The sequence below is a fragment of the Bos grunniens genome, chromosome 3, assembly GCF_055505025.1.
Source record: "Bos grunniens cultivar Pamir isolate PY7600 chromosome 3, Bosgru_T2T1.0, whole genome shotgun sequence".
Taxonomy (NCBI): Eukaryota; Metazoa; Chordata; class Mammalia; order Artiodactyla; family Bovidae; genus Bos; species Bos grunniens.
The window spans coordinates 66,340,368-66,366,419 of NC_141167.1; the positions used below are offsets into that span (position 1 = coordinate 66,340,368).

The 26,052-nt window shown below is 35.3% G+C and overlaps 1 protein-coding gene across 2 annotated transcripts in view; it reads left to right on the forward strand.

The window, feature by feature from the left end:
- Window positions 1–26,052, forward strand: part of PKN2 (protein kinase N2) — a 135,048-nt gene that overhangs the window by 45,943 nt on the left and 63,053 nt on the right. For both annotated transcript variants that reach the window (XM_086390976.1, XM_086390977.1), the window contains exons 2-3: window positions 2,102–2,402; window positions 25,204–25,358. In XM_086390976.1, coding sequence (XP_086247102.1) covers window positions 2,102–2,402; window positions 25,204–25,358 — 456 coding nt within the window. The remainder of the gene's footprint in view (window positions 1–2,101; window positions 2,403–25,203; window positions 25,359–26,052) is intronic.

The window sequence follows — 26,052 nt, forward strand, 5'->3', positions numbered from 1 at the left end:
TGATCTCTGGTTCCTCTGCCTTTTCAAAAACCAGCTTGAACATCAGGAAGTTCACGGTTCACATATTGCTGAAGCGTGGCTTGGAGAATTTTGAGCATTACTTTACTAGCGTGTGACTACTTAATAAATGGAATTGTTAGGTATTTCTTTATACCCCTAGTCTATGGGGCATAAAGAAAAAAATTCCTGAGACACTTAAGTTCTGGATTAGTACCTAGTATTAAAGTACAGATTTGTGAAAGCAATTCATGTGGTATTTTCTAAGTCTATAAAGATAGAAGCAAAAATATCAGATATCTAGAGGAATGCAGTTAGCTTAAACTTTTTCATTTAAGAATTGTTTGCCTCAGTTTACTTTACCTAAGCTAGACAACAGAAATTTGGGATTTTCTGTTTTTATAATAATCCTTCGTATTTGATGACCAGTCAAAGGTGGATTTATAAAGTTTGGAAACTGAATAAATAGATGTTAGGACTGACATTCCATTATAAATAGTGATAAACCTAATAGACATTTTAGTCCAGATAGGAGATCACTCTGTTTGTATTTAAGGCCAGTTGGTGTAGATCACCTATTTCAAGAATTTGTAAGAGCTAAATTGTACATACAGATATGAAGTTTTATTTGTTCTCCTTTTTTTTTTTTTTGGTCAGAGTTTCAAAGGAGCTCTTGGCCCTAAAAGGTTAAGAACAAATTTATACATCAACTATATACTTCATTTTTGGGCTTCCCAGGTGGCACCTGTTAAAGAACCCTGCCTACTGATGCAGGAGACTTAAGAGACTCAGGTTCAATCCCTGGGTTGGGAAGATCCCCTGGAAGAAGGCTTGGAAACTCACTCGAGTATTCTTGCCTGGAGAATCTCATGGACCAAGGAAACTTACTGGTGGGCTACGGTCCATAGGGTCTCAGGGAGTTGGGCACAACTGAAGCGACTTGGCACACACATACTTCGTTTTTTGCATAGTATGTCTGTTGGCACCAGGTAAATTCGTACCAAAGCCAAGACAAAATCCTGGTCTTTGCATCTGTTAACACACTATTTTGCAAAATACATGTTTTTCAGAGGTTAAGAATTAGACATAATTCTTGCACCAAGAATTTAAATAGAAATAATTTTATGGGTGTGATGAATTCTCAAAAAAATAAAAAAAAATCTTTTAATTACTTAGATCTATGGTTCAAAAGATACATAAAGGGTGAACATCTCTTCTGTGTCTTTCACAAACTTAATTCCTCGTCCCAAAGGTAAAAGTTAACTTAAAAACCAATAGTGTTATAGTATTCGAATTTAAAATAGTGAATGATGTATCAGTACAAATAGCCAGAACATGTTTTCTTGTTTTAAATATGGATTAGATGTGCTTACCTGATTTGATTTTCATTTTAAGATGAACAACTGATACTTTGTATTGTCTTAGCTTCTATCAGTAGGATATGGTTTAGACTTTTTTTTTTAGTACTTATTTTTATGTAATGTCAACCAAATTATCAATTGGGATAGTTAGCCATGAAATATATAGAGTTCTAAAATAGTTTTCCCAAGCCCTAATACTTTTAATTGCTTAACTAAAAAGTGGTCATAAGGATATAATTTTATTTTTGCAAATATTATTTTATTTTTAAGAGATTTCTTATAGAAGATAAAATAGAATTTTATCTTACCTATGGAATTTAATAATAATCTTTACTTATTAAGTGACTATATACTGGGCCAGGAATTATATTTGGAATTTCACATACGATATTTTAAATTACCATGTTACCTCTGAAAACTGCCTAATATTTATATGTTGCAGACAATTAAACTGAGTATTTGAAAGGTTAAATAACTTTCTCAACTTTCACCGTTTAGGTGCTGCTAGAATCTAATTTGGGCTTGTGGAATATCAAACATTCACTGTTTTTACAGCCCAAAGATGCCTTTGTGTGCAGATGTGTTTATTTTAATGTAAATTTGTCAGGTAATGCTATTTAGTGAGTGGGCAGAGATTTTGAAGAATTGCCTTTAGTACAATTTTATTCTTATACTGAATATTTTACTGAGCAAATAACTTTTTCTAAACTCCCACATTTGTATGTTTGTTTTTTTTTCTGTAGGGCGATTCCCGAAGTCTTCCTTTTTCTGAGAATGTGAGTGCTGTTCAAAAATTAGACTTTTCAGATACAATGGTGCAACAGAAATTGGATGATATCAAGGATCGAATTAAGAGAGAAATAAGGAAAGAACTGAAAATCAAAGAAGGAGCTGAAAATCTGAGAAAAGTCACAACAGATAAAAAAAGTTTGGCTTATGTGGACAACATTTTGAAAAAATCAAATAAAAAATTAGAAGAATTACATCACAAGCTACAGGAACTAAATGCACATATTGTTGTATCAGATCCAGAAGATGTTACAGGTATTTTATTTGATGTTTATATAGTGTACTAACAAGAATGTATTATTTTACAAATAGTAAGATTTTTGCCATGTATAGTCTTTAGCCTTAACAAAAGTACAGGGGCTATATTTTCTCCTACAGTTAAGGTCTTATTTATATTTTATTCAGAAGTGCATTGAGTTGATGGATGTGAAGATTAAAATATTTACTTAGAGATGTGTAATTCTGCTGTCTACTCTCTTACTCTCTGTCACTAAGACATTACTTATTTTCCATTATTTGTGTTTTGTATTGGATCAACCACATGCTCTTACCTGATTCATTCTTGTGATCAGCAACACAAGTTTGCCAGATGACTTTTTAAAGTTAAAAATGCACTGTATGACCAAGGGATATTTTTATTTTTTTGCAAATGTCGTTGTTCAAACCTGTGACCTCTGTTCTTTGTGCTCTAAGTGACTGAATTAACAACTTACACTACCAGGCGTTTTGTTTGAAAAAGAAGAAAAACATTTAAAAAGCCAAATATTACTTTTTTTCCTTCGGTATAGAAAATGAAAATACAACCTATAAGTCCATCTTAAGAGCATAATTTCTAAACATTAGAATTAACAGATGTTCATGTTGGAAATTTTTCAAATGGTACAGAAAATAAAAATAGAAAAATGACCTCTATCAAGTCTAGGCCCTCTCCCTAAAGGTACTATTGCTTTTTTGTTGTATATCCTTACAGAAAAAAAAAGTCTGTATTTGTATCAGTGTTCATCCATTTATATTTATACATTCTTTCCAAACCTTTTTACTTAACAAATCATATAAGACACATTTGATCTAATAGTTTTGTCTTTGCAAAGAAAATATTTTAAACTAGTAATTTAATGTCTATAATCCTTAGTTTATTTATTTGCAAAGACAAAGAGTGGTATATGTAGAGTGATGTATCTAGCACCATAGAAATTTTAGAAGAACCTGTGTGATTAGCTAAGAAAAAATGATATAAGTAAAATTAAAGTGAAGAAAGTACATAAATTTGATTAAGATCCATAAGTTGCCAATCTTAAATGTTGTACTTCTGATATTCCATGTACTTGATAGAACTTGTTTTAATACATTCCTTTCAACACCTGGGACTTACCTTAGGGGTTTCATTTGGAGATTCAATGTAGAGATTTTAATCATGTAAGAATAATTAAATCTTAAAAGTGAAAGAAATCATAAAGAAACCAGTCTTCTTATTTTAGAACTGAAATAATCCCAAAGATGTAAATTAGTTTGCCCAGAATTACAAAGCTAGCTAAAGAACTCTTCAATCTAGTATTTTTTTATCCACGTATTCAATAATTACATTATAAATGGAAATTTGTATTATGAAATGCTTTTTTTAGCAATATCATATAAACTTGGAAATAGCCTGTTCTGTTGGAACTCTGCCGAGCTCTACATTCTTTGCCCATTACTTCTTTAGGAGAGTTCTAAAATAAGAAACTGTGCTGGAGCTTTAAACTCCATTTAGAGAAAACATTTTGCTAATCACAGAATACCAATGACTACCTTCTAATTGGAATATAAAAGTGTTTTTGCCATACAGAGAATAGCCCATTTGGTTTCCCAAGTCATTTTTAAACAACTAACTTTACTGAAGTGTATAAATTACTTATGATAAAATGCACATATTTTAAGAATATGATTTGATGTGTTTTAACAAATGTCTGTATCCAGGTAACCATCACTACAGCTAGGGATCCTGACCATCACTTCAGTGGTTCTTGTATACATAATAGTCCTGTCGATCTCTGATTCCCATGTTTGGGTTTAGGTAACCACTGGTTTGCCTACTATCACTTTAGATTAGACTTGTCTTTCCTAGAGTTTCATATGAAGAAATGACCTTATAGACCTTCTGTCAGATTTCTTTTCTACCTCAACACTCAATTTGGATATCACTGAATCCTTCCTTGACTTTCTCTGATTCTCTATTCTGCTTTATCCACTCGTTGTATTATGTTGTATTACAATTTATTTCTGCACATTTTGATAGTACTTACTAAACTGTATGATGCTTGAGGACAGGACCATTGTTTTTATTCAGGTATTTTCAAGGTTTATCATAAAAGAGTGGAACATAGTAGGTGTTGTGAATATTATATCTCAAAAAAAAATCCCAGTAAATAAATATATTAGTTTTTATAATTATAATAATACCAAACCATAATTTATCATGGTATTTTATTTAATAACTTGGGGAATAAAACCTTAAATAAAGTTTTATGATAAATATTTCCAGAAACTTTCTTTGCTGTTCATTTGACTTATCAGATAATTACAGGGCAGATGTTCTATGAAACATAACTTTCTAGTGTTACTTCTTAATGCTTAAGTTTGTTGCAATGAACTTGACAAGTTGGTTAAAATTTGAATGTATTAAAAAAAATAGTTCTCTTCACAAATGCCATATGCACACATCTTGGTGATGTTTTTTTGTTTTTTTTTTTTGCTTTTGTTTTCATTTTCTCTTATAACTTGACTGCATTAAAATCAACAACAGCACAGGGGATTAAGGTAGTTAATCATTAATTTTTACATCAGATTGCCATGAAATTTTATGTTTTACATCACATACTAAAGTAGACAAAATCATTTAACTTGATTAGATCTGACATAAAGAGTCAAGGACCTGGTGTTTGCTTTCAGTTCTCTAAAGTATAAGTATGTGCACATATTTACATGCAGAAGTATTTGGCTAATTCCTGTTGACTTGAGGGTATGTGAGCAGAATGAATGATTCAAGGAGACAGGGATAGAATATAAATTTGCATTGTATATATGATTGCCATGTAAGCAGTTAGGAGACCTGCTTTCAACTCACTTCTGCAATAATTAACTCCTTTAGCCATTAGTTTCTAATTTGTAAAATAAGGACATTTATCAGATAAAATTTAAGACTTTAGCCATAAAAGTCTCTGAAATATTGCTTATTATAATGTGAAGATGATCATTTGAGACTGTTAATGTCTAAAATATATGTGTTCGTTTATTCTTGAGTAGTAAAAAGTGAATTTTTTTTTATGTTCTCTTCATGTTTATGATACTATAAGCTTCCTATTCACCTTCCATATATTTATAGGATAGTCTCATGGAGTATTATTATTATTCCCACTTGGAAATGAGGCTGACTGTACTTTGTGAAAACAGTTTTGAATCTCTGTAAAGTGGATTTGTAATCTAGGTCATAGTTGATAACTAAAACTCTTAAATATTTAAGAAAGAACTGATTTTCTGAATCTTTAGAATCTTATATGTTATCCCTAAAGAAGAGGACAAGAATATTTCTCATATTTTATTAGGTATAACTAATAATTTGTATAGTTTAAATCCCTCTGTTTTTACCTTATTTCCTTCTCTTTCCCTCTTCCCATTTCCATTTTCTCTGACCCCAACATGCTTAGATTGATTTTTTGCCATTTGAGGTGGGGAATATTTTCTTTAATATGTAGAATATTCAGAAAGGCAGTATTGATTTAATATAGAACTAATAGTGTTGGAATTTTGTATGTGGTTTTGCTTGTTTGTTTTGGCCAAAGTGCACAGCGTGCATTATCTTAGTTCCCCAACCAGGGATTGAACCCATGGCCCCTGCAGTGGAAGCACAGAGTCCTAACTATCAGACTGCCAGGAAATTCCCTGGAATTTTTTGGAATTAACTTTGGAAACTTCTCAATTTCTGAGCTGTATCTGTATCGAGGGAGCCAACTTAATAACTAAAATGTAGTTTATGAAGTCTTTCTTGAATGAGTACAAGTGAGAATTTAAATTTCTTTTTTATTATTGGCCTATCCACCTAAATGTAGCATAGAAATTATAGTTGACTTTTATGTTTATTAAAAGGTGTAGCTTGATTTATTATGCTATTTCTACATAATCCTTATTTCTGATTGAATTTCTCATTTTGAGGTAAGCATATGTTGAATTAAGTTGTGAACTTCTAAGGAAAGGATTGCCATTAGCTTGGTAACTATAATCATTAATTATCAAGTCACTTTTAATGCCTCTGGATTTATTTTCTTGTCTTTAAAATCATGAAATTAGTTGATTCATAGACATCTAATATGTGAATTCTTGATGATATATTTTTTAAAGTTAATACACAGTAAAACTGATTCTTCCTGGGTCCCTCATTCAGTGAATTTTAATACACAGATAGGTTCATCTAAATACCACCACAATCAGGAAAAAGGGCAGTAGTATCCCTTTGTAGTCACACCCTCTTCCTACTCCATATCCCCTGGCAACCACTGATCTGTCCTCTGTCACTTATAGTTTGCTTTTCAAGAATATCATACAAATGCAGCCATAAAGTTTATAACCTTTTAAGTCTGACTTCTTTCACTCAGCATATTTCTGTTTGAGATTCATCTAGGTTATTGCATTTAGCACCAGTTTATTCTTTTTTACTGCTGAGTAATAGTCCATCATATAGATGTACCACAGTTTATTTATTCATTCTTCCACTGGGAACTTTAGAGTTCTTTTAAATTTTTTGGCAGTTATCAGTAAAGCTGCTATAACTGACCATTAACAGGTTTTTGTTTGAACATGTTTTCGGTCCACCTAGGTAAATACTTAGGTGTGTGATTGCTAAATCATATATTAATATGTTTGATAATACAAGAAACTGCCAAAGTGATTGTATTATTTTTCCAGAGTGGCTATATTATTTTTCATTCTCACCAGCAATATATGAGAGTTCCGATTGTACCACATCCTCTCCAGCACTTGGTATTGTTAATGTATTTTTTTAAGCAGTCTAACTGGTGTGTAGTCATTGACCATATATATTATTATAATTAGGCAGAGGAAAGAAAAAAAATGGCACCATCTTAAGCAGAATTTATGAAAGAATTGTGCATGCTGTAGGTACAGAATGTAGGCCTTTTCTACCAACAGTTAGGCAATAAGCAGTTTTTGAACATTAAGGTGTCATGTAACAGATGAAGGCAGTTATGAAATTTTAATGCCTAAGTCGCTTATTTTAAACAAAAAAAATTACAGCCCACAATCTTGTTTCTTTTTTTCTTAATCTCAAGATCATCAACTAAGTTTTGTTTGTTTCATATCTGTATCACCTAACATCATGCCTGAGAGTAAGCAGGTCCTCATTACCTGTTTGTTGAATAATCAAAATGAGTTATCTTTTAAGTCTATATATTAAAAGCAGTCTTTGAGCTGAAGATTGATCAGACTGCCAAACTCATAGCTTTGTGCTTCTCCCTGATCTTAAGTTGCATTGGATTTGTTGTTAAAAAAGCCCCATTTTGGGGGTGGGCTAGAGCGGCGCTGCTTCTCTGAGCGTAGCTTTTGGCCTGGGGGAAGGGGTCGTGGAGTTTGAGGGGAGGTGGAGGCGATGGCTTTCTCGGCGCTGGAAGATGGCGCCCGCGGGCAAGCCCAAAGGCGGCGGGTAAAAAAATTAAAAAAAAAAAAAAAAAAAAAAGCCCCATTTTCCCATCTCCTATGTGGGTTAGCTAGGGTGTAGTCTAGATGTTTCTGCCACATGCCAGATCAGCCTCAGAGCTCAGAAGGATTTATAGCTACTCAATGGTTCTATCAGAGAAGGCAATGGCACCCCACTCCGGTACTCTTGCCTGGAAAATCCCATGGATGGAGGAGCCTGCTAGGCGGCAGTCCAAGGGGTCGCACAGAGTCGGACACAACTGAGCAACTTCACTTTCACTTTTCACTTTCTTTTTTTTTTTTTTTGACCTGGTGAACAAAGAAACTTTAGTTGCTCAGTCATGTCCAACTCTTTGTGACCCCATGGACTGTAGCCTACCAGGCTCCTCCGTCCATGGGATTTTCCAGGCAAGAGTACTGGAGTGGATTGCCATTTCCTTCTCCATCATTTTTCACTTTCATGCATGGGAAGCCTGGTGGGCTGCTGTCTATGGGGTTGCACAAAGTCGGACATGACTGAAGTGACTTAGCTTAGCAGCAATGGTTCTATCCAGCTTCCCTGGTGGTTTAGCCAGTAAAAAATCCACCTGCAATGTGGGAGACCTGGATTTGATCCCTGGGCTGGGAAGATGCCCTGGAGGAAGGCATAGCAACTATAATATTCTTGACTGGAGAATCCCCATGGACAGAGGAGCCTGGCAGGCTACAGTCCATGGGATAGCAAAGAGTCACACATGACTAAGTGACTAAACACAGCACAGCACAGTGGTTCTATCATTTCATAGACATTTTTTCCATATGTTTTGACTCTAAACTTTAGTCGTCAGTTTTGTTTTCACACTTGGGGCCCAGTTACTGACTTTTATAAATTAGCTCTGGGCCTTCTCAGTACTTCATTCCTTTTTAGTGCTGAATAGTATTCCATTATATGAATATACCATGTTTTCCTTAGTTATTCACCAGTTGATGAGACATCTGGGTTGTTTCCACAGTTGACCTTTTATAGATATTGCTGATACGAACATTCACATACAACTTTTATATAAACTTATCTTTATGAAGGTATTTAACTTTTCTAGAGCATTTTATTTCTTCATGTGGATTTAAGTTACCAGCTGGTGCCATTTCTTCTCAGTCTGAAAGACTTTTAATATTTCTTGTAAGAAAGTTCAGATAGCAATAAATTCCCGCTATCTTTGTTTAACTGGGAATTATTTCGCCTTCATTTTTGAAGGATAGTTTTGCTAGATATAGAATTGTTGGTTAACGGTTTTTCCATCTAGGACTTTGGCTGTGTCATCCCACTTCTGGTGGTCCTTTATCCTTTCATATGAGGAGTCTGATATTCGTAGTTATTGTTCTGTATGTAGTGAGTCTTTTTCCTCTTGCTGCTTTCAAGATTTTCCTCTTTGTTTTCAGTTTTTAATGCTTTGACTATGATGAACTTTGGTGTGAATTTCTTTTGTATTTATCTTGAGCTTCATAGGTGTGTAGATTAATGGTTTTCATCAAATTACAAAAGTTTCTGGCTTTCATACATTTTCCTTTCCTTTTTCTCTTGCTGGTATTTCTGCTTAATTAAAAAGCATCACTACGAACAAAGCTAGTGGAAGTAATGGAATTCTAGTTGAGCTATTTCAAATCCTGAAAGATGATGCTGTGAGTGCAGCACTCAATATGCCAGCAAATTTGGAAAACTCAGCAGTGGCCACAGGACTGGAAAAAGTCAGTTTTCATTCCAATCCGAAAGAAAGGAAATGCCAAAGAATGCTCAAACTACCGCACAGTTGCAGTCATCTCACACGCTAGTAAAGTAATGCTCAAAATTCTTCAAGCCAGGCTTCAGCAATACGTGAACTGTGAACTTCCAGATGTTCAAGCTCTTTTTAGAAAAGGCAGAGGAACCAGAGATCAAATTGCCAACATCCACTGGATCATGGAAAAAGCAAGAGAGTTCCAGAAAAACATCTATTTCTGCTTTATTGACTATGCCAAAGCCTTTGACTGTGGGGATCACCACAAACTGTGGAAAATTCTTCAAGAGATGGGCATACCAGACCACCTGACCTGCTTCTTGAGAAACCTATATGCAGGTCAGGAAGCAACAGTTAGTACTGGACATGGAACAACAGACTGGTTCCAAATAGGAAAAGGAGTCCATCAAGGCTGTATATTGTCACCCTGCTTATTTAACTTATATACAGAGTACATCATGAAAAACACTTGGCTGGAAGAAGCACAAGCTGGAATCAAGATTGCCGGGAGAACTATCAATAACCTCAGATATGCAGATGACACCACCCTTAGGTAGAAAGTGAAGAGGAACTAAAAAGCCTCTTGATGAAAGTGAAAGAGGAGAGTAAAAATGTTGCCTTAAAGCTTAACATTCAGAAAACGAAGAACATGGCCTCTGGTCCCATCACTTCATGGGAAATAGATGGGGAAACAGTGGAAACAGTGTCAGACTTTATTTTTTTGGGCTCCAAAATCACTGCAGATGGTGATTGCAGCCATGAAATTAAAAGACGCTTACTCCTTGGAAGGAAAGTTATGAGCAACCTAGATAGCATATTCAAAAGCAGAGACATTACTTTGCCAACAAAGGTCCATCTAGTCAAGGCTATGGTTTTTCCAGTGGTCATGTATGGATGTGAGAGTTGGACTATGAAGAAAGCTGAGCACTGAAGAATTGATGCTTTTGAACTGTGGTGTTGGAGAAGATTCTTGAGAGTCCCTTGGACTGCAAGAAGATCCAGCCAGTCCATTCTAAAGGAGATCAGTCCTGGGTGTTCATTGGAAGGAATGATGCTAAAGCTGAAACTCCAATACTTTGGCTATCTCATGCAAAGAGTTGACTCATTGGAAAAGACTGATGCTGGGAGGGATTGAGGGCAGGAGGAGAAGGGGACGACAGAGGATGAGATGGCAGGTAAGGCATCACTGACTCGATGGACATGAGTTTGAGTGAACTCCGGGAGGTGGTGATGGACAGGGAGGCCTGGTGTGCTGCGATTCATGGGGTCCCAAAGAGTTGGACTTGACTGAGCGACTGAACTGTACTGAAAAAGTATAATATTCTTATCTTATTTTTATACTTAAGCTTGGTTTGTTGGGGTTTTTCCCTGTGACAGCATATCATAGTCACAGACAATGATGGGTTAGATGTTATGCTCAAATGCTTTGGGTCAGATAATCTTATACCCTTTGCTGGTAGGAATGCAAAAACAGTACAGTCACTTGGGAAGACAGGTTTGTTTTTGTTTTTTTTTTAATTGGAGTATAGGTGCTGTACACTGCTGTGTCATTTTCTGCTATACAGCAAACTAAATCAGCCATACATATATACTCCTTTTTTTGGATTTCCCTTCTAGTCAGGTCATCTCAGACACCAAGTAGAGTTCCCTGTGATATACAGTAGGTTCTCATTACTTATACATTTTATACATAGTAATGTGTACGTATCAATCCTGATTTCCCAATGCATCGCACTCCCCCACTTCCCGTTGGTATCCATTAATTTTTTTTATACATCTGTCTCTTTGTTTCTGCTTTGCAAATAAGATTCCACACATATGTGTTAACATTATTTTTCTTTCTGACTTACTTCACTCTGTATGACGTCTATGTGTCCATGTACATCTCTGCAAATGACATAATCTTTTCCCTTTAAATGGCCAAGTAATATTCCATTGTATGTATGTACCACATCTTCTTTATCCATTCCTCTGTTGATGGACATTTAGGTTACTTCCATGTCCTGGCTATTGTAAGTAGTGCTTCAGTGAGCATTGGGGTGCATGTACCTTTTTGAATTATAGTTTTCTCTGGGTATATGCCCCGGAGTGGGATTGCTAGATCATGTGGTTCTTCTGTTTTTAGTTTTTGAGGACTTTCCATACTGTTCTCCATAGTGGCTGTATCAGTTTACATTCCTACCAGTAGTGTAAGAGGGTTCCTTTTCTCCGCACTCTCTCCAGCATTTATTGTTTGTAGATTTTTTTAATGATGGCCAGGTATATCACCAGTGTCAGGTGATATACCTCATTGTAGTTTTGATTTCCATTTCTCTAATAATGAATGATGTTGAGCATCTTTTCATGTGTTAGCCATCCGTATCTTTGTCTTCTTTGGAGAAATGTCTAGGTCTTCTGCCCATTTTTTGATTGGGTTGTTTGTTTTTTTTGAAATTGACCTGCATGAGCTGCTTGTATATTTTGGAAATCAATCCTCTGTCAGATGCTTTGTTTGCAACTATTTTCTTCCATTCTGAGGGTTATCTTTTTGTCTTATTTATGGTTTTCTTTGCTGTGTTCAAAATTCTCCAAGCCAGGCTTCAACAGTATATGAAATGTGAACTTCCACATGTTCAAGCTCATTTTAGAAAAGGCAGAGGAACCAGAGATCCAATTGCCAACATCCGCTGGATCATTGAAAAAGCAAGAGAGTTCCAGAAAAACATCTATTTCTGCTTTATTGACTATGCCAAAGCCTTTGACTGTGTGGATCACCACAAACTGTGGAAAATTCTTCAAGAGATGGGAATATCAGACCACCTGACCTGCCTCTTGAGAAATCTGAATGCAGGTCAGGAAGCAACAGTTAGTACTGGACATAGAACAACAGACTGGTTCCAAATAGGAAAAGGAGTCCATCAAGGCTGTATATTGTCACCCTGCTTATTTAACTTCTATGCAGAGTACATCATGAGAAACGCTGGGCTAGAAGAAGCACAAGCTGGAATCAAGATTGCAGGAGAATGATCAATAACTTCAGATATGCAGATGACACCACCCTTATGGCAGAAAGCGAAGAGGAACTCAAAAGCCTCTTGATGAAAGTGAAAGAGGAGAGTGAAAAGTTGGCTTAAAGCTCAGCATTCAGAAAACGAAGATCATGGCATCTGGTCCCATCACTTCATGGCACATAGGTGGGGAAACAGTGGAAACAGTGTCAGAGTTTATTTTTTTGGGCTCCAAAATCACTGCAGATGGTGATTGCAGCCATGAAATTAAAAGACGCTTACTCCTTGGAAGAAAAGTTATGAGCAACCTAGACAGGATATTAAAAAGCAGAGACATTAGTTTGCCGACAAAGGTCCATCTAGTCAAAACTATGGTTTTTCCAGTGTAATGTATGAATGTGAGAGTTGGACTATAAAGAAAGCTGAGTGCTGAAGAATTGATGCTTTAGAACTGCGGTATTGGAGAAGACTCTTGAGAATCCCTTGGACTGCAAGGAGATCCAGCCAGTCCATTCCAAAGGAAATCAGTCCAGAATATTCATTGGAAGAACTGATGTTGAAGCTAAAACTCCAATACTTTGGCCACCTGATGCGAAGAACTGACTCATTTAAAAAGGCTCTGATGCTGGGAAAGATTGAAGGTGGTTGGAGAAGGGGATGACAAAGGCTGAGATGGTTGGATGGCATCACTGACTCAATGGACATGAGTTTGAGTAAACTCCAGGAGTTATTGTTGGACTGGGAGGCCTGGCGTGCTGCAGTCCATGGGGTTGCAAAGAATCAGACACAACTGAGCAACTGAACTGAACTGAACTTGGCTGTGCAAAAGATTTTAAGTTTAGTTAGGTCCCATTTATTTTTGTTACTCTAAAAGGTGTGTCAAAAAAGATGTTGCTGAAATTTATGTCAAAGTGTGTTGTGCTTATTTTTTCTCTTAAGAGTTTTACAGGATCTGACCTGTAACCCACAATCCTATCCATGCTGTTTTTGTAAAATACTAAGAAAGTTCAATTAAAGGTTGTAGTAGTTATAAATTTTTCCAGCAAAATTACTTCAGTTGAGTGACATCTGACAAAGGTCACCCTGAGTACACAGAAATCGTGATTAAGATCCATTAATAACTAATGAGCATTTATTATAATCTGGACAGTTTCCAGATGACTGTATAAGGTAAGCATATCTGTTTAAACAAGAAAGCTGCATCTGGAGGGAAATAACACAGTTAACATAATTGTAACACAGGTCAAGAATCTGGAGCAGCTTATTTTAAAAATCAGTGTATAAGTAAAAACCAAAATGTTGACCAGTGAATAGTAACTGAGAGACATAGATTGTCTTTGTGAGAGTGGTAAATAAATAGGAAGATAGTGCTTCAGTATATTACTGCCTTTATTAATTTAGATTTGGCTAGATTTACTTCAATTATATTCAATTATATTTCCTCTTATTTAAAAAAAATTAAATAGTTTTGTTCCCTAAACAGACATCCTGGCTATACAAGACAACATTATGAATATTGAGCATTGGGAGTCAGCTAGGTGTAAAGACCGTAGTTTATATAATCCAAGGTCTCATCCCAGCTGGGCCATCATGTATTTATGTGGTTGTATACCACTTGTAGTGGTACAGTCTCTCCAGGCCTTGTTTCTCATTCATAAAACAGAGAAAATACAGACTATTTATGCTCTTTCTATTGTGTTTGGTGAACAGGGGTTTTAATAGCCTAAGAAAAGGTCAAGTATGAGGCATTTAATTGTTGTTCTTTAGTAACTAAGTCATGTCCAACTCTGCAACCCCATGGGCTGTAGCTTGCCAGGCTCCTCTGTCCATGGGATTTCCCAGGCAATAATATTGGAGTGGGTTGCCGTTTCCTTCTCCTGGGGGATCTTCCCAACCCAGAGATCGAATCTGTGTCTCTTGCATTGCAGGCCAATTCTTTCCCACTGAGCCACCAGGAAAGTCCATGAGACATTTAAGCTTTTCTGAATCTGAGCATGAAACCTGTATTGGCATGTAAGTAAAATCTGAGGAAACTTTCCTGAGGCTGGGAAGTAAAGATTCAGTTATAATACTAACCTCCAAGAAAATCAAGGAAACAGTTTAAGGCTGAGCCTTAGTTAGAAGTCTTCTATGGATGAGGACTGCTCCTGTGTTCTAGAACTCTTAACTCATTTTGAAAGCCAACCGCTCAGTTGTGGATTTAGAGAAAATACTAAAAGCACCAGAAACAGTATATCTGTTGCTCTGCACATTGTTGGGGAAACTACTAGCAAATTCCATTTTTACTCATCTTTCTGCCCTTGGAAAATGTTATCCCTAAGGAGAATAACACGAATAACTAGAGAATTGGAAAAAACATATACTTCTGGTTCATTGACTAAGCTAAAGCCTTTGAATGTGTGGATCACAACAAACTGGAATATTCTTCAAGAGATGGGGATAGTAGACCACCTTACGTGCCTCCTGAGAAACCTGTATACAGGACAAGAAGCAGCAGTTAGAACTGGACATGGAACAATGGACTGGTTCAAAATTGGGCAAGGAGTACGTCAAGGCTGTATTAATGTCACCCTGCTTATTTAACTTATATGCAGAGTACATCATCCGAAATGCTGGGCTAGATGAATCACAAGCTAGAATCACAATTGCTGGAGAAATATCATCAACCTCAGATATGCAGATGATACCACTTTAATGGCAGAAAGGGAAGAGGAACTAAGGAACCTCTTGATGAAAGTGAAAGAGGAGAGTGAAAAAGTTGGCTTAAAACTCAACATTCAGAAAACTAAGATCATGGCCTCCAGTCCCATCACTTCATGGCAAATAGATGGGGAAACAATGGAAAAAGTGACAGACATTTTTTTCTTGGGCTCCAAAATCACTGCAGATGGTGACTGCAGCCATGAAATTAAAAGACGCTTGCTCCTTGGAAGAATAGGTATGTCAAACCTAGACTGTTTTAAAAAGCAGAGGTGTCGCTTTGCTGACAAAGACCCATATAGTCAAAGCAACAGTTTTTCCAGCAGTCAAGTATGGATGTAAGAATTGGACCGTAAAGAAGACTGAATGCTGAAGAATTGAACTGTGGTGCTGGAGAAGACTCTTGAGAGTCCTTGGACAGCAAGGAAAGCAAACCAGTCAATCCTAAAAGAAATCAACCCTGAATATACCCATTGGAAGGACTGATGCTGAAGCTCAAATACTTTGGCCACATGATGCAAAGAACTGACTCATTGGAAAAGACCCTGATGCTTGGAAAAATTGACGGCAAGAGGAGAAGGGTGTGACAGAGGATGATGATGTTGGATGGCATCACTGACTCAATGGACATGAGTTTGAGCAAACTCAGGGAGATAGTGGTGGACAGAGTGGCCTAGTGTGCTGCTATCCACGGGGTTGCAAAGAGTTGGACGCAATTTGGCAGCTGAACAGCAACAAGGAGCTTTTAACCATGTTGTATTTTCTGCTGACTTCTAGAGTGGTATTTCAAACCAAGATGGATTTTCTGGGCTTCATCTGAGAATTTATAGCCTTATTACCTTTTGGATAATTACCTGAATATAGGTATTATCCTACTGACTTTGCCTTTTGTCATGTTTAAAGTTGAACTCTTCTTTTCTGGAACACTGCCTCTAAATCTTTCCCTTTTGTTTTCTGCCTTGTTAATGGCATGGGCCCCATAATCTATAAATGAAATCTGACATTTACTATAGATTTCTTTCTCTCTTTTTTACTTTCAGGCTTCAGTGTAAGTCATTTCACCAAGCCTGTAGATTCTACCTCTGACACAGGTCTCGAATTTGTATTCTCAATCCTCACTGCTAAAGCCTCCAAGTTCAGGTTTAATCCAACCTAAACAGTGCTACCAGTAATTTTTACTTAGTATTCAGTTTTGATCCTGTTACTTTCTTGCTTTAAATCTCTCAATGACTTTCCATTCTTTACAGAATAGAGTACAAATTTGTAGCATTACAGAGATACCCTTCATATAATCTGGGCTCTGTCTCTTACTTCAATTCTGACGCTGTTCCTCCTAAATCTAATTTTCCCATCTCCTCCTACCATTTATATTTGCTTTCTCTCTCTCTCTTTTTTTAATCTTTCTTCACAAGTGTTTGGGGTGTTTGTGTGTTTGTATGTGTGTGTGTATTGGTAGAATCTAGGTGGTGGGAATATGGGTGCTCACTACACAATTCTTTGAATTCTTCAGTATACTTGAAAATGTTAATGTATGCACACATATACTATTTAGAAATGGACACGCATACCCCTTTATGTACGTTTATAGACTGTATCTTCTAAGCTGTCTGAGAAAAGGAATTTTTTTCTCAAGTCCTTTGCACAATACCTGAATATTTATGATGTAACCATTTCCCTGTGTTAAATTCCCTTTGTTCGAAATATCTAGGGTGGTTTCTGTTTGTCAACTAGACTCTTAGTGGTATACCTTCTTTCCATACCATATAAGAAATTTAGAATAATTTCAGTCTACTTAACTCCACTTATGTGCTGTCATCGTTCATATTCTAGTTCTATCATTGTATCTTCAATTCCATAAATTAGATTAATTATTATTTTATATAGTCATTGTTGGTTTACATTTATTTTCTTTGTACATCATTTCCTCATGCTTCTCAGACCTTCCTTCATTTTGTTTCTTTTTCTTCTTAAAGGTATAGGCTTTAGAAAGATATTTTCTCTGGTATATCATTCTAGGTTGGAATTTAATTGCTATCAATAGCTGTAAACTATTATTTTATGTCTTCTGGATTGCCCTGTAGTTGAATAGGCAGCTGCCAGTCTAATACTTAAACTGTGCTGATATTCTGCCCTTTCTCCCTAGATGTTTTTAACAAGCTATTTGTCTACAGTGTTCTGTATAATGGTATAGGTTTCCTTTCATTTGATCTGCTTGGGATTTGTTGGGTTCCTGAATCTGAGATTTGTGTGTTTCATTGATTGTGAGAAGTGCTTAGCCCCTCTCCAATATTGCTCCTCCTCTATTCTCTCTTCTCTTTCATTTTGTTGCTCTAACTAGACGAATAGTAATTTCTTCAAGTCTTTGCTCATTTCTGTAATAATTTCTTTCTGCGTGTCCAGTTTGCTCTTGACCACGTATATTATATTTCTAATTCTGCTGTCCATCTATCTATATACATATATATATATATATTTTTACTACTACAATTTATGCTTAGTTTTGTTAATCTTTGACAGTCTCTTGCTTTAGTCATTCTTTTGATACGTTTTTAATTTAACTTTACCTATAAAATATACTTTTTCACATTTTGTGCAACATAATGACAACAAATGAAATCTTTGCTATGCTACTCCTAGTTTTTTCCTCACTCGTGGTGAATTTCTTTTTCTGCCTGTACTTTGTGATTTCTAATTGTTGTACATTTTCACTGGAACTTTACCTGTGGGAATTATTTTAGTGCCTGGATTTAAAGTGCCTTCTTTCAAAAAGGATTTGAATTTGTTTCTGTAAGATGCTTGAAAGCATTAATCTGAAGCCAGTTAAAATCAATGCTTAGTTTTGGCAGGGTTGCATAGATAGTATGGTTTCCTGTGTCAAACCTGTATGAGAGCAATAGGAATTTTGTTTTTTGTTTTTTAAAGAATATCTATTTCCCTTCCCCCTAGTCACCCCAAGCCAAAGGCAAGTCAATAAATTCAGCTGTTATGGATGACAACTTTGAGGTTCCTGTCTTTAATCATGTTTTTCCTGATCTGACTACTTTGTAAGAGTCCTTAGGCCTTTTCTTGAACTCTTATTAAAATCCAAGCTTTCCTTTATTAGGATGATGAGAACCCAATAAGTACTTTTGTTCAGAAAAGCAAAACCATTCTCAGAAGCACAAAGGTACAAATGTCTACTTATATCTGTCCTGGAATTCTGTCACATGCATCATGAATGCACTGCCTCCTCCCTAGCCCCCAAGTGCAAGTAAGTCTGAGAAATCTTGCTTTTTTGTTTTTATTTTCCCCTTAAGCTGCCTCTTATTTTAAGCATGAAAGAAGGAGATTACACATGGAGTATTAAGTTAGTCAACCTACCTTGTCAGGTACTTAAAGACTTCAAATATTTGCTAGCTAATTTATTTGAGGTGTTTTGTAGCACTGTGATTTTTTTTATAACTGTTATCTCTTCTAGAGTTATTTTTGTGGAATTATAATTTCCTAGAATGTTTTCCAAAGCTATCACACACACAAAAAAACAGTTACAGGCCAATATCACTGATGAATATAGACACTAAAATCCTCAATAAAATACTAGCAAACCAAATCCAGCAATACATTAAAAGAATCATACACAACGATCAAGTGGGATTTAGCCTAGGGAAGCAAGGGTTTTTCAGTATACACAAGTCAATCAGTGTGATACACACCATTAACAAATTGGAGAAAAAAACTGTATGATCATCTCAATGGAAGCAGAAAAGACTTTTAATAAAATTCAACATCCTTTTATGATAAAAATTCTCCAGAAAATGAGTATAGAGAGAACATACTTAAACATAGTAAAGGGTATATATGGCAGTCCCAGAGCTAACATCATACTCAGTGGTGAAAAGTAGAAAGCACTTCCTCCAAGATCAGAAATAAGTCAAGATTCTCACCGCTTTTATTTAACATCATTTAGGAAGTCCTGCTGCTGCTGCTGCTAAGTCGCTTCAGTCGTGTCCGACTCTGTGCATCCTCATAGATGGCAGCCCACTAGGCTCCACCGTCCCTGGGATCCTAGCCACAGCAATCAGAGGGAGAAAAAAAAAAAGGAGTCCAAATTGGAAAGGAAGAAGTAAAACTGTCACTGTTTCCAGATGACATTGTGCTATACATAGGAAATCCTAAAGATGCCACCTAAAAATGCTTATCAATGAATTCAGTAAATTTGCAGGATATACAATTAATATACAGAGATCTATTGCATTTCTATACATTCACAATGAACAATCAGAAAGATAAATTAAGGAAACAGTCCCATTTACCATTGTATCAAAAAGAATAACTAAGGAGGCAAAAGACCTGTATTCCAAAAACTATAAGATTCTGATGAAAGAAATTAAAGATGACACAGATAGAAAGATAAACCCTGTTCTTGGATTGGAAGAATCACTATTGTTAAAATGACCATATTACTCAAGGTAATCTACAGATCAGTGCAATCTCTTATCAAAATACCAATAACATTTTCCACAGAACTAAAACAATTTTAGAATTTATATAGAAACACAAAAGTCCCTGAATAGCCAAAACAATCTTGACAAAGAACAGAGCTGTAGAAATCAAGCTCCTTGACTTCAGACTATACTGCAAAGCTACAGTTATCAAAGCAGTATGGTACTGGCAAAAAATCAAGGGAATAGGCTAGAAAGCCCAGAAATAAACCCATATTCTTATGGTCAATTAATCTATGACAAAGGAGGCAAGAATATACAATGGAGAAAAGACAGTCTCTTCAGCAAGTGGTGCTGGAGAAACTGGACAGCTGCATATAAAAGAATGAAATTAGAACACTGTCTATCGTCATGTACAAAAATAAATTCCGAATGGATTAAAGGCCTATTTAAATCCAAAAATGTTAAACTTCCAACAAGAAAACAGCAGAACACTCTTTGACATAAATCATGGTGATTATTTTTTGGAACCCTCTTGTAAAGTAAAGGAAATAAAAGCAAAAATAAACAGATGAGATCTAACTAAAAAGCTTTTGCACAGCAGAGGAAACCATTGATAAAACAAAAAATGTATTGAATGGGAGAAAATGTTTTCAAATGATACAACTAATAAAGGATTAATACCCAACATACGTAAACAGCTCATACAGCTCAATGCTTTTAAAAAAATTTTAAAATAGCCCAAAGAAATGAATAGACACTTAGCCAAAGAAGAAATGCAGATGGCCAACAGGCACATGAAAAGATACTCATTATTGCTAATCATCAGAGGAATGCAAATCAAAACCACAAAGAGGTATTGCCTCACATCTGTCAGAATGGCTATCATCAAAAAGCCTATAAAAAAACAAATGTCTGCAAGGAGATGGAGAAAAGGGAATCCTTGTACACTGTTGATGGGAATGTAAATTGGTGGAACCACTGTGGAAAAAAGTATGGAGATTTCTCAGAAATAATATGACTCAGTAATTGCACTCCTGGGTATATATCCAAAAAAAACCCAAACCACGAATTCAAAAAAAATGCATGCACCCCAATGTTCATAGCAGCATTGTTTATAATAGCCAAAGTATGGAAACGACTTAAGTGTCCATTCTCTGATGATAAAGAAGCTGTGGTGTGTATGTGTGTGTGTGTATATATATATATATATATAATGGAATACTACTCAGCCATAAAAAGAACAATTTTGCCATTGTAGTCACATGGATGGACTTGGAGGACATTGTGCCAAGTGAAATAAGTCAGAAAGATAAATACTATATGATACTGCTTATATGTGGAATTTAGAAAGTATGACAAATGAATATAACATAAAATAAGCAAAGTTGTTGCTAACAGAGAACAAGCTAGTGGTTACCAGAGAGGAGAGGAAAGTTGGGGGAGGGCAGTGTAGGTGTGGGAGAATGAGGTACAAACTATTGAGTGTAAGATAAACTCAAGGATATATAATACAATGCTAGTAATTACAAATATTTTGTAATAACTGTAAATGAAAAGTAACCTTTAAAAATTGTATAAAAGTTAAAAAAAAATTTAAACAAACTAGAGAAAGTAGCAGGTTGAAAGAGAAAACAGCTAAAATCTAAAGAATACAGCACAGTGTTTTTCTAACCTCTAAATGAGTAAAAAGTGGGCTTTATAAAATAAGACATTTCTAAAGTTGAACTTCTGATTGGCTTATGTATACTTGTGACTTTTGCAAATTACTTAGTCTCTCTGAGTATGCTTTTTTATTTGTAAAATGAGGTTATATTACAAAATTTGTGAGTTCCTTTGGAGATTAGATGGCAGAAATATCGGCTGCTTAACTGAGCCCTGACACGTAATTTTATTGAGCCCTACGTTTTAGCCTAAGCACTATTCAGGATTTATCTTCACAGTAACACCCAATTTGTGGTTAGATAATTATAACACAGATATTAAATATCTGATTAAGATCACACCAATAAGTAACAGTCACAGGATTTTAACTCAGACATTCTGACCTCAAGAGCCCAGACTTTAACCATTGTGTTCTTTGTTTTTTTTAATTTTATTTATTTATTGGCTGTGCTGGGTCTTTGTTGTTGGTTACGGGCTTTCTATAGTTGGGGCAAGTGAGGGCTAGCTACTCTTTGTCTTGGTGTATGGTCTTCTTGTTGTGGAGCACAGGTTCAGTAGTTGTGGCACACAGGGCTTATTTTCCCTGTGGCATGTGGAATCTTCCCAGATCAGGGATCGAACCTGTGTCCTTTGCATTGATTGATAAGTGGATTCTCAACCATTGAACTGTCAGGGAAGTCCTCCAGTGTGTTATTTCTTATGTTCTTAAAATTCTTTTAAAACTCAAGATGTAATTTTCCGTGGAAACAGTATTAGACATTATAATATTACAAATTGACCAACTGATAGAATGAATGGCTATTTCAGTGTTGTGGACAACGTGCTTTAAATGTGTGAGAATTTCTTATTTAGTATCTTTAATAGTTTATAATCTAGTTTCTATGTAAATGCTTCCAGAGACAAGGGATTTTATTACATTTTTAAGGTAAACCATTTAATTTTTAGATAACTCAAAATATAAGGAATTTCTCTTTTTCTGTGATAAAAGTTTTGCTATCGCTACCTTTACCCATTGTTTCTAACTCTCTACCCTAAGAGAAGATTGTGAAAGGACAGCTTCTTTCATAATTTTTTAAATGTTTAGGCAAAAATCATTTCTCTTTCTCACTGTAGGCTAAACACCATCATATTTTATAAGTAATACATTTCCATACATGTCTCTAATGAGGACCTTTTAACTCTGATTTCATTCCAGTTCTTTTTAAAAATGTGCTTACTAGAAATTAACTTTATGTACCAGATTTTTTATAATTTTTTTTCCAAGAGTCTTATATCAGTTATGTTTTAAAAAAAGGGAAATGGAGGAGAAAACGTAATTGTTCATAAATCTGAATATACTTTTTAGTCATTACTGTAACGTGCATTTGATTTATGTATTCAGCAAACACTTGTACACTGACTAGTTCTAGTTAATGTTTATTGGATTTACTATGCACCCTGCCCTTTTCTAAGCTCTTTACACATAACATTTAGTCACAATAATTCTGTGGGGCAGAGGTCATATTCACTATTTAACAGATGAGAAATATGAAGCACAGAGCTATTAGATAATTTATCCTATATCTCATGGTTTGTACTAAATCTCAGGGCCCAAACTGAGATTCAGACCTAGGCACAACCTCTGAAGTGTGTGTGGGGGGGTGTGTTTGTGTGTATAGTTATGTCTTAATCTAGGCTACTTTAACAAAATATCATAGGGACTTCCCAGTGGTCTAGTGGATAACACTCCACACTACAAATGAAGGGGGGCCTGGGTTTGATCCCTGGCCAGGGAACTAAGATTACACATACCACAACTAAGCCTGTGAGCTGCAACTCCTGAGCCCACACACTGCAGCTAGAGAAGCCCTTGTGCAGCAATAAACACCCAATGAAGCCAAAATAAATAGTAAATAAAAATATAATAATAATTAAAGGAACTACTTCTTAGCAATTAAAAAAAGAATTTAAACAAAATTTTAATTGTTTTAAATTCTTTTTGTTTAAAGAATTTAAACAAAATACCATAGACTATGGTTTTTAAACAAAATACCATAAACTAGAAATTTGTTTCTCATGGTTCTGGAGGCTGAGAACTCCAAGATTAAGGTGCCAACATGGAGTTACAATGATGGTCCTCTTCCTCATTTGTAGACATCTTTTCACCATATCCTTACGTAACTAAGGGAGACTACCCTTATGACCTCATTACTCCTGAAAGCCTCACCTCCCAAGTTCTCTCACATTAGAGGTTCAACATATGAATTTTGGGGGTAAACAAACATTCTGTGAAATATGTTTAATAGTTCTTTTGTGTGCCTGAAAAATTATCTACCTTTTATAGTGGTTTTAAGTGTATGTCACTTATTAAAAAAATCAACTTTCGGAGCAGTTCATTTGTAATATGAGAATTTAGTAACAATAAAAACCATTCATGAATTTCAATCCTAGTTAATAACTCTGACTCTACCTATTTCCTGATGTGTAAAGCGTGCCTAATATCTGTCTCAAATGGTTGTTTTTCTTAAAGAATTAATATGCATGTATACACATATTTGTGTGTATAAATTATACTGTTAAATATGTAAGTATACACACAGAGTCTAGGACACTTGTTTACAGGACTTACAAACAGCTAAAAGGTAGCATAGCACAGCAATTATTAAGCTAGACTTTGGAACAGAACTGACTTACTAGCTGTATGACCTTGGGCAAGTTTCTTAACTTCCCTGTGCTGTAGTTTTTTTTCTGTAATATAGATATAATACTTGTTACAGGGTGGTTTATGAGGCCTAGTGAGTCAAGAAAGTCCTTAGATCAGGACTTACACCTTGTAAAGTAGCTATATAAATTATAAAATGGTATTATTTTGTATCAGTATATAACATAGTATCTGTATTTTTGTAAGTTCATTAACTTGGTGTGGATAAAACACAAAATAGTGAACTTCAATATGAGGAATTTTAGATATGTGGTCAAATTATTAGATGTGTTTCAACAATAATGGATTATCAAGAATAATTAGAATGTTGTATTTGAAGTTTTTGTTTTTGTTTCCAAATAAAAGTACCATGGTATGCTTTATGAAAAGCAGTGGACTTAAATTTTTGGTCTTCCTACACCCCCTACCATCATAGTCGAAAATAAAATGTGAAGGCTTTATGCATACACTTAGATTATTACTTAATTAATGCTAGTATGATATTTGAAGTACCCTTAGTCCTGTTTATAAGTAATTATTTTAGTAGAGTTTGTTTGAGAATGCTTTATTTTCTAACTAATCAGGTAATAAGTAGGGAATTTAGTTTAATTGTTGAACAGATTAGTCAAAATGATTTAATTATAAAGTAATTGTGCTAGTAAAACTTTGAACAGTGATTAAACTCAGCTTCAGACTCAGGATAGTCACTTCTATAGTATCCTTGGCAGGTGGTCCTACAACTCCACTTGAATATTTTCCTGACTTAAATTCTCATATTATCTGTAAGCGTGAAAGTAAAGTTGCTCAGTCGTGTCCGACTCTTTGCGATCCCATGGACTGTAGTCTACCAGGCTTCTCTGTCCATAGGATTTTCCAGACAAGATTACTGGAGTGGGTTGCCATTTCCTTCTCCAGGGGATCTTCCTGAGCCAGGGATCAATCAAACCCAGGTCTCCTGCATTGCAGGCAGACGCTTTACCCTCTGAGCCACCAGGGAAGCCCATATAATAAATTCTCATATTATCTGTAAGCATAAGGAGATTCTATTTAAATGACTTTAAGCTTATCTCAAACTTTATAATTCTTTATTCTTTGAAAATATTAACTTGCAATTTTAAGCAGCAATTCATCCTAGTAATTTTTAATGTGCTGTTTGACTTACAGATTGCCCACGGACTCCAGATACTCCCAGTAGTGACTCTCGTTGTTCCACCAGCAATAATAGGTTGATGGCCTTACAAAAACAATTGGATATAGAACTTAAAGTAAAACAAGGTGCAGAGAACATGATACAGATGTATTCGAATGGATCCTCAAAGGTAAGTACAGTAAATAAATGTAGGCGTATACAGTTGATTCTTGTTATTCACAGATTTCCCCATGTGTGATTTAGCCTACCTGATAAAATTTATTTGAAACCCAGAATCAGAATTTGTGGCACTTTCACAGTCATTTGTGGACAGGGTACAAAGGTATAAAAAATTTATCTGATGTGAATGTTCACAGTCGATGTGAATGAAGTGATACTCTTCTTGTTTAAGCTCTTATACTGTAAACAAGTATCCTTTTCATGGTTTGTTTAGTACTACATTTCTTGCATTTTTTGCTTTTCATAATTTTACTGTTTAAGCACTATATTAGGATTTCTGAAATCTCTTTAACCTCCAAATTTATAAGTATTGACAATAAAACAAGTTGGAAACTAAAGATTTCTAAAGTAATACTTTCTAAATTGCTCATTTCTACCAAAATCAATCAGTACAACTTTTTTAAGTAGAATTGTCCGAGTAAAGGGTGCAGAGGAACTGTCCACAGAAAACTGCAACTTTTCTGTAAATCTATAGTTGTTCTGTTAATAAAACAAAATTTATTTAAAAAGATTTAAGCTATAATGAGTTTTCCATCACTACATACAGATCTTTAAGAAAGAACAAATGAAAAGAGAAAACATTCTATTGTTAATGATTGGACTCATCTTTGGGTGCTTTAGGGCATCTGGTATGGACATGTTAC